At 40.7% G+C, this 14,064-nt stretch overlaps 1 protein-coding gene across 2 annotated transcripts; it reads left to right on the top strand.

The window, feature by feature from the left end:
- Window positions 1–5,917: 5,917 nt before the first annotated feature.
- MC5R (melanocortin 5 receptor) lies at window positions 5,918–13,166 on the top strand. Of its 2 annotated transcripts, XR_013840471.1 has the most exons (3): window positions 5,943–6,113; window positions 6,923–9,445; window positions 9,787–11,909. XR_013840471.1 is itself a non-coding variant. In XM_079982988.1 (2 exons), the coding sequence occupies exon 2, from the start codon at window positions 7,009–7,011 to the stop codon at window positions 7,984–7,986; it is 978 nt and encodes a 325-aa protein (XP_079839114.1). In that variant the 5' UTR covers window positions 5,918–6,113; window positions 6,923–7,008; the 3' UTR covers window positions 7,987–13,166. The 2 variants fall into 2 exon arrangements, 1 of the variants encoding a protein (XP_079839114.1); XM_079982988.1 differs by having other exon boundaries at window positions 5,918–6,113; window positions 6,923–13,166.
- The last annotated feature ends 898 nt before the right edge of the window (window positions 13,167–14,064 follow it).

Genomic DNA, 14,064 nt, shown 5'->3' with positions numbered 1-14,064 from the left:
TATTAGTGTTGCCTTTTGTTCATCAAAGTAACAGCAGAGGTCAAGAGTACTGGTAGCTGGACCTGATCCAGGCCTGGCCATCGAGACAACCACCCCACTGTTTCTCATTTACATTCTGCAGTTACACTGTGGAAGGGCCTTTAAAATGCCTTAGGGGCAACCAATATAAAATCTTCAATTTTTGAAATATTTCAGAAAGGGAGGCAATATAATCTATTATTCACCTGTGGGTTCACTAGAACTTGATAAAAAGCATATCTTGCTGAAGTCTACATTGTAGTAGACTTGGAACAAGGATTGAACAGTTAGCTGCTGGGAGTTCTGCTGCTGTTGGTACATGAAACAATATTCCCATATGTCCTAAGATACTTGAAAAGTATGGCTGTGTTTCTGGCTGACTAGTTGGTGGACAGTTTGATATATAGATGTAACAGCTGAGCTATAGATCACCTTCCACCAGATCATTCCTTCTTTCTCCACCTGAGCCATTATTAGTTAGAGTTGTAGTTTTCTCTAGTTTGGGAATGGGGAACCTATGGCCCTCCAGATGAACCCAGCGGTGCTTATGTCTGAGTAAATATGCATAGGATTGCACTGTTACTCACTGAAACAGAAATGGTGAAAGTGTGAGCCTCCAGATCTTGTTTTACTGCAGTTCCCATAATCCCTTGCCATTGGTCATACAGGTTGGGGTTGATGGGAGTTGGAACCAACAACATCAGGAAAGCTACAAGTTCCCTATCGCTGCTCTAGTTTTTCCATGGAGGCCTAATGACATAGCACTGTTGGTTACATAATACAGAGAATTGTTTTATTCATTCATCATTATCACTCTTTTTAAAATGGGTCTTGTGTGCATGGAAGGGTCGCTAAGATGGTTTTCCAGGTAACCAGTTTAGAAATGACATAATGTTAGTTGTGATGCCCTTATTGTCAGGCTTACTCTGTTTTCTACTGCTCACGTTGCCTTTCTCTATTAAGATACGGACAGAATGAAATCTTGTTTTCAGCTTTTATTGTACCATGGCTGGGTCTATACAAAAATAAAGCACCGCAGTGTCTCTGGATACAGCAAAAGGGATACTGAAGTTATTAATCAAGCTAAGCTGAGCTGTAAGGGAATAAACAAATTGTGGAGAACAATTTATAAATGGGTAAGATTATGGGAGTTAAACAAGAAAAAGTAAAAAAAAAACAGTTAGAGAACCACCCCAACCCTCCTGATCTGTGCTTAAAAGAATACATTGTCTACTGTGCTAAAAGACTTTGTGCATAATGGGAAACAGTGTTGTCTGTAGGGGGCTTATTTCTAGGCTGCAGATAAGAAAATATGGAGAAACACAGAACAAAAAAGTACCTGCATTGTACATGAAGAGTTCGAAGGAAACTTCAGGTAGTGGACTTCGTTGTTCTCTGCAGGTGAGAGAATGTGAACTGAAAGTACTGCCCAGTGAAACAAATAATGCTTTCAAAAATCCTTGTTATGCAGCAGTGAAGCTGTGCTAGGTGTATAAGACCATGAGAACTGTACTTCATTGTGGCTGCAACCAAGAGGGGCAAGGAGCACAGCTGGATGGATTGCTATTTTGCTTCAGTGCACTTTTCATAATACCAGTTACATCTAAAAAGATGTATAAAGAAAGGATTCCCATTGTGCTATGTCCTCAGCTACCAGGCATGAATGACATATGTGCTGAGGGATATGTTCTGCCTGCCTGTTAGCTACTAAGCTACTAACTGGGCACCACAGTTCAAGAAGGACACTGACAAACTGGAACGTGTCCAGAGGAGGGCAACCAAAATGGTCAAAGGCCTGGAAACGATGCCTTATGAGGAACGGCTAAGGGAGCTGGGCATGTTTAGCCTGGAGAAGAGGAGGTTAAGGGGTGATATGATAGCCATGTTCAAATATATAAAAGGATGTCACATAGAGGAGGGAGAAAGGTTGTTTTCTGCTGCTCCAGAGAAGCGGACACGGAGCAATGGTTCCAAACTACAAGAAAGAAGATTCCACCTAAACATTAGGAAGAACTTCCTGACAGTAAGAGCTGTTTGACAGTGAAATTTGCTGCCAAGGAGTGTGGTGGAGTCTCCTTCTTTGGAGGTCTTTAAGCAGAGGCTTGACAACCATACGTCAGGAGTGCTCTGATGGTGTTTCCTGCTTGGCAGGGGGTTGGACTCGATGGCCCTTGTGGTCTCTTCCAACTCTATGATTCTATGATTCTAAGGTCTTGTTAATTATGTATTAATGTAGGCTTGGGGAGTCAGGCTGCATGATGCCCTGAGCCCTGTCAAATTCTTGGGTTCCTGTATCTGTGGCGGGTAGAAGGTATGAGAGCAAGCTTGCTAAATCAGTCCCTTTGTCTAGCTAATGGTTGTGGCCAGCACCATGATAAGCATCAGAATGAACTAGACTGCAAGAGCTACAACTAAGTGATGGTACTGTCTGGGCAAATGAGTGTGTCTTCCCCACTCCTCATCTGGCTGGTAGGTGAAGAACAATAGGAGTGTCATTGTGTATGAGCTGAGCTGGAAGAACAAGTTGAAGCTAGAGAGCCAGACACATGTTTGCTCTATGCTGGGCCCTGGGGTTCTTAACGGGGAAGCAAGATCTGTTGAGCTAGTAATGCCGTGAGCCCCTCCACCTTCGGCTCAGGTTGCATATATGTGTAAATAAACCATATATCCTAACACACCACAGTCTCCACATAGGAAACTGAACCCTGGGCAAGTGCCTGGAACCCCTGGAGTCTCTCACCACTCTGAGATTGGGCTAGCGTGTAACAATGCAAAGCCTGAAACAAATTTGGAACAGGTTATCTGAAAGACTGATCAACAAATGGAACACACTGAGTTTTTCCACAAACCAGGTGATTATCAGTTTATGGTCACATGGATGGGGCTTTTTCATTGGTGGTACTGGTGTGATGGAATGCACTCCTTGCTGAAATATGATCTCATTTGTTTTGGCATCTCACTGGCTTTTGATGATGCAACTATTTGCATAGGCCTTCTACTGTAATCCTAGTCTCCTCTTTTAACTGCTGTGTTTTAATGGGATTGTTTTATTGTATATTCTAATTGTGGGTGTTTATTTCAATGTTTGCTTTTTATATTATGTAAACCTCTTAGAAGCCTATTTTGGCATTAAGAGGCAAAAGAACAAACAAACAAACAAACAACAAACAAACAAAAGGTGGAGGTAATTTGTTCTCAGTCAGTCAGTTTTTTTAATGCTTGGGCCATAAGCCATTCACGTATAAGATAAATACAATACAATACAAAACCCAGTACTGCATAAAATCACATTGCTGCCTAGAGTCATATATAAAATCTACATCTCTGAAATACTACATAAATTTGTTCTGCTCCCAAAGCTGTGGGAGTAACTATTGCCATTCTACAAGGACACTCCAAGGAGCAGAGATTTTCTTTTTTTGCCATTGTATGTGGAAGTAGTTACATTTTTCATAGGAAGGATCCCAATGGCTGGTGAAGGCAAAGAGCATGGCATTTCTAAAACTGGTAATTAAATCCACTCTTTCTTTAAACTTCAGGCTATATAGTTCATGCTCTCTGGAACCACTTTTAATATAATGGCAGGGCCATTTTCCTCTCTAAATTGCTTCTGATTAGCAAGTCATTTTTATATTTCTTAACCTTTAATGTCTTGATATTAATATTCTCCTTTAATAGTTCTTATTTTAAAGAAAGAGAACTTGCTAGAAATTGAGAGTGTTCACGATATCCCCACCTTTAAGAGAGACAGCTGGCCTGCATGACCCTTGCTATGGTGTTTTACCATGTGGCCTTTTCTACCTCCATCAATGATTCTGCATGTGTACAAAAGTAAGACATATTTCTGTCTTTAAGTGAAAGTCAAAGTGCATCAGGACAGTAACTGGGGAACCTAGGTGGGGCTATAGTGCAGACTCAGTAGCTGAAGATAGGAGACTTACAGTCCACAGTCTATTAAACAAACAGGAGGATTACAGGAAAAGATCATCTCATCCCCTGCATATCCAACCAATCGCTGTGCTCTGTGGGAGAGCGCATCCTGCAGATGCCATCCTGTCAGGAGGTCCATTCTGCACATTGCCAGAATCAGGTCTTTAGTGTGACAGCACTATCAGACAGGTGGTTTATTGATTGTCCTTTGCCTGTTGAATATGTTCCTCTTTCAACAAGCTTTCTCAGTGGAGACTTTTATTCTAGCTGGTAACTCTCTCTCTCTCTTTGTGTGTGCATGCGTGTGTTGCTTTTATATACAGTATGCAGTTGTTCTTTGCATGCTTTTATTGTATTGTACTTTGAGATTGTATTGTATTGTACTTTGAGATGCCTCATGGGAAGTGATTCATTCATGAAATAAATAAGAATAAAATAGTGTTCGAATGAGATCTCCAGTAACTTGGGTTAATCTTTAGAGGAGGTTTAGGATGGAGGAAAATGCTAAATGAGAGGGAGTGATGTACATAGGTTTTGGACAGATGGAAGAGGAGGAGGAGGACTGATATCTTAAATGGACATGGGAAGAGTGGTAGTTTGTTAAGAGTTCTGACCCACAGAGCTACAATCCCCAGCACCCTTAACAAACTACAGTTCCCAGGATTTTCCATGACTGGAGAATCACCACAGAGAGTGATAAAGTAGTGCTTCAAATGTATGGTGTGGACGTGACCTTAGTTCTGTGGCGTCCCGCTCACTCCCACATGTAAACAGTTACAGAACAAGATAGCTTCTTTTCAGCAGATGGCAATACCCAGCCAGCTTTTTTATAGTGTGCTGTCCAAGGTCCTGTTAGACTCTACCATGTCTAAGCCAGGCTCTAGCATACCTGCTTTGGGGTTGGGGTTCAGTCCCCAGTTATGCCTTCTGTGGATGGAGGAAGAATTGAAACAGAGAATAAACTTTTGTGAGAAGAAACTGTGACTTTTGAAAGATAGTTTGTGAACCCCTATTGGCATTTCAACAGCTTATTTGTTTCTTTATTATAAAGTAGGCACCTAGCAGGGATAAGTGATGTTGCATGTACCCCTATAAGTGGTGTGTGGTCATGATATTTATTCCTTTTCCCTCCCACCATGAGTTTCTTATTTTCAGTTTCAAGTTTGCTGGATTAGAGTGTTGTGGGCTTAGTCCTTCTCACCATCTTGGAGCTGGTTGGCTGTCATTGGTGGAGGGGTGGACCCAAGTCCCAGGTTTATCTGTTGACTGGAATAGACACATGGCAACCATTCTTGTTGCAAGTATCCAAATGGAAACCAACACCATCTACATAGGGTTAGTCAATGTGGTGCCCTCCGGCAGTTGGTGGATTACAGCTCGCACCATCCCAAGCCACTTTGACTGGGGTTGATGGCAGCTGAAGTCCAGCAACATCTGGAGGGCATTGCAATGGCTGTTCCTAACACAGAACACAAAGAGTTGGTTTCTTACACTTAGGAATAATATAATAAAAAAAATTATCAAGATGCTACACATGCATTCCCCTTAAAAAATTTCACTGAGAACAGGTGCAGAGGCTAATGAGTTCTGGTTCAAATTAAGCCTTTTACAGTAAGTCCATATCTCCCCCTCAGAGGAAATCAGTGATAGTCTTTTGCTGCAAAAAAAGGAACCTCGCTGCTTCTAAAGAATTTTCAGTAAAATGCCAGGTCATATTTCAGTCCGTTTAATATTTGGGAGATTAAATGGAGGCAAAATATTAAAAATAGCATGGGAATTATATCATACAAATAATGTGTAAAGCAGGAAAAATTGCAGTTTATAAAGATGGGGTGCATCACAAATATCAGCCACTAGGTGATGCTAAAAATTCAAGTCTTTGCATCTTATTGAAGTCTATGAGAAATTGGGGGTGGGCAGAGGAGGAGCTGGAAGCCGAACATTGAAGTCATTAACTCTGAGACTATAAAAAGACAGCTCCACAGTAAGTAATTTATAACAGCCTTGTCTCTTTGGATGTGAATAGTGCTTTTCTACTGTTATGGCACTGGTTCCTGTCAAAAGTGCACAAACACTTGATGCTGAATGGACAGGTGATCAGAAACTTCTGACAGCTGGAAGAACATATGCAGGACCTGAAGAGAAATAGGAAGGAACAGCACTGGGTAAATAGCTACATTTTTTCTTTAATTGTAAATGGAAGCTATTAGAATCCTTTGAAAAATGTGTTGTATTCATGAAGGGTTTTGACTGCTTGCAACATCTTTCATAATGCAAACATTCAGAAACATCTCATTATTCAGACGGAACAGAAAAACCATACTGCACTTTAACCTTGAAGTAACAGTGATCAACTTAAAAAAATAGCAGCACCAAACCTGCTGTTATAGCAAACCCTTGAATACTGTATCAGTATATCTTTGGGGATGTGAGATTTTGCTGCAAGACGGCTGGCTAATGCTACAGTCATTTGCTGTTTGTGTCACAGTACTTGCAAACTTGAGAAGTACAAAGATGAAGGAGAAGCTTTGAAAGCTTGGCTTGTAATTCTTGCAGGAATTCAAACTTTTATGTAAATCTGATTGGCTGAGCTAATGAAATCTGGTCTTATAGCTGTTCTGTTCAGTGGGGTTCTCAAGACTTGTTCAGACTGAACATACTAATTTTCTGTGGTATTAGTGTATTTATCTTCTCTGGGATATATAGAAATATGTCAATCGTGAGAAAAATAGGTGGTATAGGAAGAGAGATTTTGTATGGGTATAAGATACGGGGTGGGGGAGTTCATCACCCTATCTCCTTCCCGTTCCTATGTTTTAAATTGCTCCTGTGCTCCTTGTTTTATTTGACTTTGGAAGCAACCCACATTGCAACTCTTGGGTCTGCCATTTACATATCTAGTTTCCCCTTTGCATTTCATTCCTTTTGTCACCATCAGCTCTGCTTTATGTCATGCTTTGTGATCGTTTGGCAGGATCTTCCGCCTTTCCGAAGAATGCATCTGCAGGACTGTTTTACAATAAGTCTCCCAGACTGAAAACAGCACCTTCTTCAGCCAAGATGAACTCATCTAATCAACCCAGCATTCCAGACCTTAACTTGAGCGCTCTTGGGAGCAACCTGACTGTGCCCACCGTCAAGACCAAGGCATCAACATGTGAGCAAGTGGTCATAGCAACGGAGGTGTTTCTCATACTTGGCATTGTAAGCCTTCTTGAAAACATCCTAGTTATCTGTGCCATAGTTAAGAACAAGAACTTGCACTCTCCTATGTATTTCTTTGTGTGCAGCTTAGCTGTTGCTGACATGCTGGTCAGCGTGTCAAATGCCTGGGAGACCATAACCATATATTTATTAAACAATAGGCATCTAATTATTGAAGATGTTTTTGTACGTCACATAGACAATGTTTTTGATTCACTGATATGTATATCTGTTGTGGCTTCCATGTGCAGTTTGCTAGCTATTGCAGTAGACAGGTATATCACTATCTTTTATGCCCTCCGTTATCACAACATAATGACGGTGAAAAGATCAGGGCTCATAATTGCATGCATTTGGACCTTTTGTACTGGCTGTGGGATCATCTTCATCCTTTATTATGAATCGAAGTACGTCGTCATGTGTCTCATCACAATGTTCTTCACTATGTTGTTCCTCATGGTCTCGCTGTACATACACATGTTCCTTTTGGCTCGTACTCATGTCAAGAGGATAGCAGCCTTGCCAGGATATAATTCCGTTCACCAGAGGACCAGCATGAAAGGTGCCATCACCCTGACTATGCTGCTGGGCATCTTCATTGTCTGCTGGGCTCCATTTTTCCTCCATCTCATCCTGATGATATCCTGCCCTCAGAATCTCTACTGCATTTGCTTCATGTCACACTTCAACATGTACCTCATCCTCATCATGTGCAATTCAGTTATCGATCCCTTGATCTACGCCTTCCGAAGCCAGGAAATGCGAAAGACTTTCAAGGAGATCATCTGCTGCTACAGCATAAGAATGGTCTGCGGACTGCCCAGCAAGTACTAGGGGAAATGTGAATTTGGGTTAAAAGAACAAAACTTCTTAGATGTTGTTGGATTTGAACCTTCCAGCTGAATGGTTAATGGGCTGATGGAAACTGTCGTCCAACAACATTTGGATGGTCACATGTTCCCCATCCCTCTTCTAAACATTTTATTGTTCCATATAGAATGCTATGTCCGGCTTGTGATAGTGATCATTTCAGTGCGGGAACCTGAAATTTCTCTCACTGAAATTACTCATTTTGGACAGTTTTCCATGGGCTCCCATAAACATGAGTGGCATCTGTTTACTATATGAAAGCACTTAGGGTGGAGGAGATAACCCAGCACTGATACTGACACACACACACACACACACACACACACACACAGAGACTAAATAACTGTGCAAGTGGAACTACTTCTACCCCATTCTCCTTACCCCTAATTTTTTTCGGAGGGTTCCCCCAACATCCTGGAGCAGATTTGAGGGTGGCACAGGGCACACGGGGTGGAAGGGAGAGAGAGGGAGGGATAGTCCTGTTGTGCAAGTGAAAGTCATTTCACTCACACAATTATTTAGTTAAATATTGACATCTACCTATCTATCTATGGCATGTGTGTGTGTATATACACACCAGTGTGCAAAGGAGCAGAATCTATATTTTTTATTTTCCTAACTAGTGACTGTAAATATATTTGTTTCATTCCCTTTGCACTGCATGAAACCCTGGTGAGTTTTAAACCAAACAATGCATTTGTTGGCATTCTTTAGTTCTGATAGGATCTGTCAGGTACAGAGTGAAGAGTTTCCTTCACAGGCTCTGATTAATACTAGGTGACAAATATAATTTGCAAATGCCAGGTTCCACGTGCCTCAGCCTCTATGAGGATGGCCAAGAGATATCAAGACAGACCCACACAGCTCTTCATGATTTTAAAAACAAGAACAGCACAACAGATGAATGTAACCAAAATATTTTCTTGTGTGGAATGCAAATTCTGAAGACGTCCATTTTGTTGTGTCTGTTACTTGTCGATAGAAACGTGGCTAAAAAGCCTGCTGTAGAACTGTGATAGAAATAACTAGTCAGAGTAGACCACTGGTGGGTGAAGGAGAATGGATGGTCCAACTCTGTGGCCCAGTCATTTTGGTTTACACAGCCAGCACTGCTGTTGTGTGGCACAGGGAAGCAGGATGGGATAGAAGAAAGTCCAGGAGCAGCTCCGCAAATGGCATCTCAGTGCTGATCATTGGCTTGCAAATAGCAGCGGCTGTGCCTCTTGTGTTGCTGTATCATTAAAAAAGAAAAGTGGGTGGAGCAAGACCTCTGTCTCAAACTTGTCAAGCATAGGAAACAGCTCTAGCTTCTGCAATGTGAATGTATTTTGGTATTATGACAGCTAAATTTCATTTACAGATCAGCTGCTTATCAGGTGCCCACTGACCTGTGCATAGCCCACTTGTTTTGATGAGATAACCTGTGCCCATGTTTACAAATGCACTTGAAGATACGCAAGGACACTTTTCAGTGAGGAAAAATGGTGGACTTTATGAGCCTTTCATATTAAAGATGTGTTAGAAACAGGGATGGTTAGAAACATTGTGGAATTGTAGAGTTAGAAGGGAGCGTGAGGATCATCTAGCCCAACCCCTTGCAATGCAGGAATATTTCATCCAGCATGGGGCTCAAACCCACAACCTTAGATTAAGACTCTACCAACTGAGCTATCCCATTTGAAAGCCCAAATCAGAAAGAAGACCTGCAAACGTGGGGCTCATCATAGGCATATACAGTACCGCAAGTCTCTGGTTGCAAAAGAGCTCCAATTTTCTTTTTTGGGAGGATGACAAAGGTCCTATGATGTAGAGACCTTGACCCTATTTGCACAAGCCTATTATTTCCTATTGAGAGTATCAACAATCAGTGTCATTAAAAACTCCTACCATGCTCAGAGTAAATGGGGCATGAATTAAGCACCTTTAAATTTCCGCTGATTTCAGCGGGAGAGTTAAGCATATGCTGAAATCTCTTTTGAATTAAATAGGATTGAATGTTGCCTAGATTAATGTCCTAGGTTTTTTTTTTTAGCACTGCAGGAACTGAATTCCAGAATCTATAGAACACATCCATTTCTTCACCCTGAGTGTGTATTTCAATGTCAAATCAAGAGGATTATTACCTTTGTGATTGTTCCAAGGTCAATACTGAGAAGCATTAAAGCACATTCTCATCTACACAGCAACTACGCAGTCAACCTTGGGAAGTCATTTTAGAAAAATGCGGAGGAACAGACATACCTGTAGGCTCCATCATTCTCAAGGAACAATTGCTTTTGGAAATTATGCTTTTGGGGAATTGCAGTGTTTAGGAAGGTGAGAGGTGGGTTGATTTCAAGGCATTAGTCTTCCAGAAAATATAGTGGATCTGCAAGATACCTTTTTAATTTTTTTATGTGTGCATTCATACATAAAATGCAGTAACATGCAATTAATAGTTTTCTAACATATACTTGAAATCCTCTTGAGCTTTCAGTACAAAGTATAAATCTCAAAGTTTCAGCAGTGAACTTGTTTTAGGGCAAAGTTTTTTCAGGGCCAAATTTAGTCTTCAGACTGCTTGTAGGTCTTGGAACCAGGAAGCAGTATAGTGTGGTGCTTGATGTATTGGAAAGAGATAATTCTTTTGGTAGGGCTTTTAACTTTGGTTAAAAACTAAGTGATGGAAACTGTGGAAGAAACATGTGCATTATTGAATTGTGCATAAGCAGATTTGCCTTTCTGTTGAATAATATTTTCATGTTTTCCTAAATATCTGACTATGCCTTCCATCACTGTGACATTGGGAAAATGATAACATTTTCTTATTTTCATCCCTGCAACATCTATATGAATCAGGGTGTTATCTCATTCTGCTGATGGGACACTGAGGCTAGGGGATTGCGACAGCATAATGTGACAATAACATACTTACTGAACCCATGACAACATAATGAGGTAATAACTGAAGTGAATTTGAACTTATATGGATTTCCTTATGCTCAACTACATTCAACTACACTAGAATTGTGTAGTGAATTTGAATTTAGATGAATGACTTTCCATGGTTTTTTTTAAATGACTGGACTTAGTTAATTCTTACCATACAGTCAGTCGTAAGGGTGGCTAAGGGGTCAAAAGTCAGTTAAACCATGTCCTCCTTTGTCCCTTTCCCAAATCTTTCTTTTTTCTACATTTCCCTCCCATGTTTCCAATGGAAGGGAAATAAAAGGGTGATATTTACATTATCTCCTGAGCTGGTATAAAATTCTTCTAGGTTGGGGGAGTGGGATGGATCCAGATTCTTTAACTACAAATCTTTCCACATTCTTCCCCAGCACATCCCCAACTCTTATATCATCTGCTTTTTGACCTTAGTGATTTTGGAGTTCCACAAAAGTTGCCACAGCTGTGGAGGGGTGATGGGGTCGGGCAGAATCTAATACTAGATCTTCCTCTCTCTTTCTTCAGCCCTGGTCATAGGATTGTAGCCTAAAACCTACACAAATGCATTGTGGTAGAGCCCAACACTGATGGTATTAGCAGTCTGAACTGCTGTGCCATGGTGAATTTTGTTTGTAGCATTAAGAATGGAGAGTTCATATTATTTATTGTTATATTGTAAAAAGCACAAGATGCATCCTATTTGTTCCATAAGGAAATCACAGTCTTCAGTGGGCATTCCATTTAAACATGATATAGATAATATTGAAAATTGAAAATTTCAGCTGGATAGTTTAAAAGATTTTGTTGAAATGTACATAATCTCATTTTCTCTGGAATTTTACTTGAAATAAAAATACACGTCTCTGATGTAGTTTTGAAATGGGTTGAAATGGAATTATAGAACTTTCCTGTGCTTGCCTGTGAATGCTAGCACATCTCTGTCATTTTTAACAGTACAGTGGTACCTCTGGTTGAGAACGGGATCCATTCCGGAGGCCCGTTTACAATGTGAAAGGCCCGCAACCTGAAGCATCGTATCTGCGCAGGTGTGCGGTGTGATTTGGTGCTTGCGTGCATGCACAAAACATGATTTAGTGCTTCTACGCATGCGTGAGCAGCAAAACACAGAAGTAACCCTTTCCGGTACTTCTGGGTTGCCACGGGACGCAACCTGAAAAAATGTAACATGAAGCAAACGTAAAATGAGGTATGACCGTATCAGTAAGACTGCAACTGGCCTATTTTAGTAGGCTTGTCATCTAGAGTAAAATCACACATTTTAATTTCTCAGTTTAAATGCATGTATTAACTGCATTTTAAAAGTCAGTTTTATTGCAAAAGAAATAGGATTGTCTCCAAATTTGTGTGAGTAGAAGGCAGTTCATGCAGAAGGCTTTCCCTTCTGCCCTTCTCCCACGCAGACCCCAAAAGTCACTCGCTGAGGCAGGGAGCATCTACCAAACAGTGTAGGATATTGTCAGGGACTGGCTGGATCACAAGGAGTGGTGCAAGGCACCTGATGGCGAACTCCTAGGAAAGCCTCAGAGGAGGAAGGTTCAGAGCATGAGGAATGGTAGTGGGACACTGAGGACAGGTCAGAAGATGGAGGAGGGAGGAGAATGGTGGGCCACTGAAGAAGCAACAGGCTTGGGCGAGAGGGAAGAGCCAAGGGCAGAAAGCTGTTCAGACTCAAAACATGAAGCAAGAGTCCTGTCCCACTGTGTTTATGGCTACGTGAGCTATCTCCAGAAGAGGAGGGGTCTTGGGGGCAAGTGTGAAGCAGGAACCATCAGTCCTGGAAACTGTGCTATGGAAGCTGGTCTTGCCTTGAGAATTCTTTGTGTTGTCTGCTGTTTTCTTGAATAAAGAATTAAACTTCCTGCTCGTCTCTATGTTTGAGTGCTGACCTATGTCTGAGCCAGCCCTGACTGATATGTTGTGTCATACAGGGCTGAAGTGGGAGGGTATCCTAAATTGCCCAAAATCAGGCAGAGAAGTCTCATCCTCAGTGTCACTTTTCCCGATGTCATTCTGGAAGGTTAAATGTACACTGATGGTGTGGAATAAATGCTAAAAATAAAGAAGGGAAGCCATTGTATGCACAGATATCCATGTATGGATGCAGGACAATGTACTTCGGACCATGTTCATTGTGATTTGAGAAGCACAAGTCACTTAACATTAGAAAACATATTGTGAATAAAATGATTGAACAAGTCCCTGTACGGACAGTGCACAGAATATTTATTTCATAAACTTTATACACCACGAGATTATGAAAACCCACAAAGTAGTATACAAAAAGATAAAACAAAAGAATCCAGAAAAATTAACAACCATATGCATTTTCCTGTACATATTTGTCTAGACTGTATTTACTAGTTATGTGGATATTCCTGTAATGGAAAATTAATGTTCATAAAGCAGAAGAGTGAAAATGCACAAACAGTACCTCTGCATTATTTGTAGTATATAACTTGTAGTTTTAGATTGTATACACACACATTCTATTTATATGAGCACAAAATCCAATTCAGGGTTCTGCACCCTAAAGCCCACTGAATTCAGTAGGTATAAACTAACAACTGTGTGACTCGTTATCTGTGTCCATGTGTGCGTTATATGCTCAAACTCCATGGTGTGCAAATATAATTGGAAATTATATTCCTATTTAATGAGGAGGAATATGAAAGGACTGAGCTACAGGTGCCAGGAATAACTTCTCACCTGAAGTGAGGGTTGAAAGTGCCATGTGTGAGCTAATGAGCAAACACATGGCAGGTGCCATTCTCTCTCTCTCTTTTTTAAAAAATATTTTTTACTGGAATTTTATTTACAACATAACATAATCCCCCCACCCCCCAATACACAATCCACCCTCATTAAACGTGAACATAACATACAGTGAGCATAACATACAAAAATGCAAACAATGAAATAAAAGACTTCCTTTATCCCGTATCTGGCCTCCTTATTTACTTCTCATAAACTGTTTTCTTTATGAATAATTATTAAGATTTTTCTAATTATAACTTAAATATCCACAAAGTCTCCTGCAGACATTAATCGAAACAAGTCCAGGTATGTATTTTAGGGCACTGTTTTGTGAAGTATTCT

Source organism: Podarcis cretensis (assembly GCF_951804945.1).
Source record: "Podarcis cretensis genome assembly, chromosome: 7".
Lineage (NCBI taxonomy): Eukaryota > Metazoa > Chordata > Lepidosauria > Squamata > Lacertidae > Podarcis > Podarcis cretensis.
Note: the sequence above shows the minus strand (reverse complement) of the source record. Positions and strands in the feature narration are given on the sequence as shown.

What these genes read in the sequence shown, in the direction of transcription:
- MC5R (XM_079982988.1), top strand. Translation starts at nt 7,009, where the DNA reads ATGAACTCATCTAATCAACCCAGCATTCCAGACCTTAACTTGAGCGCT.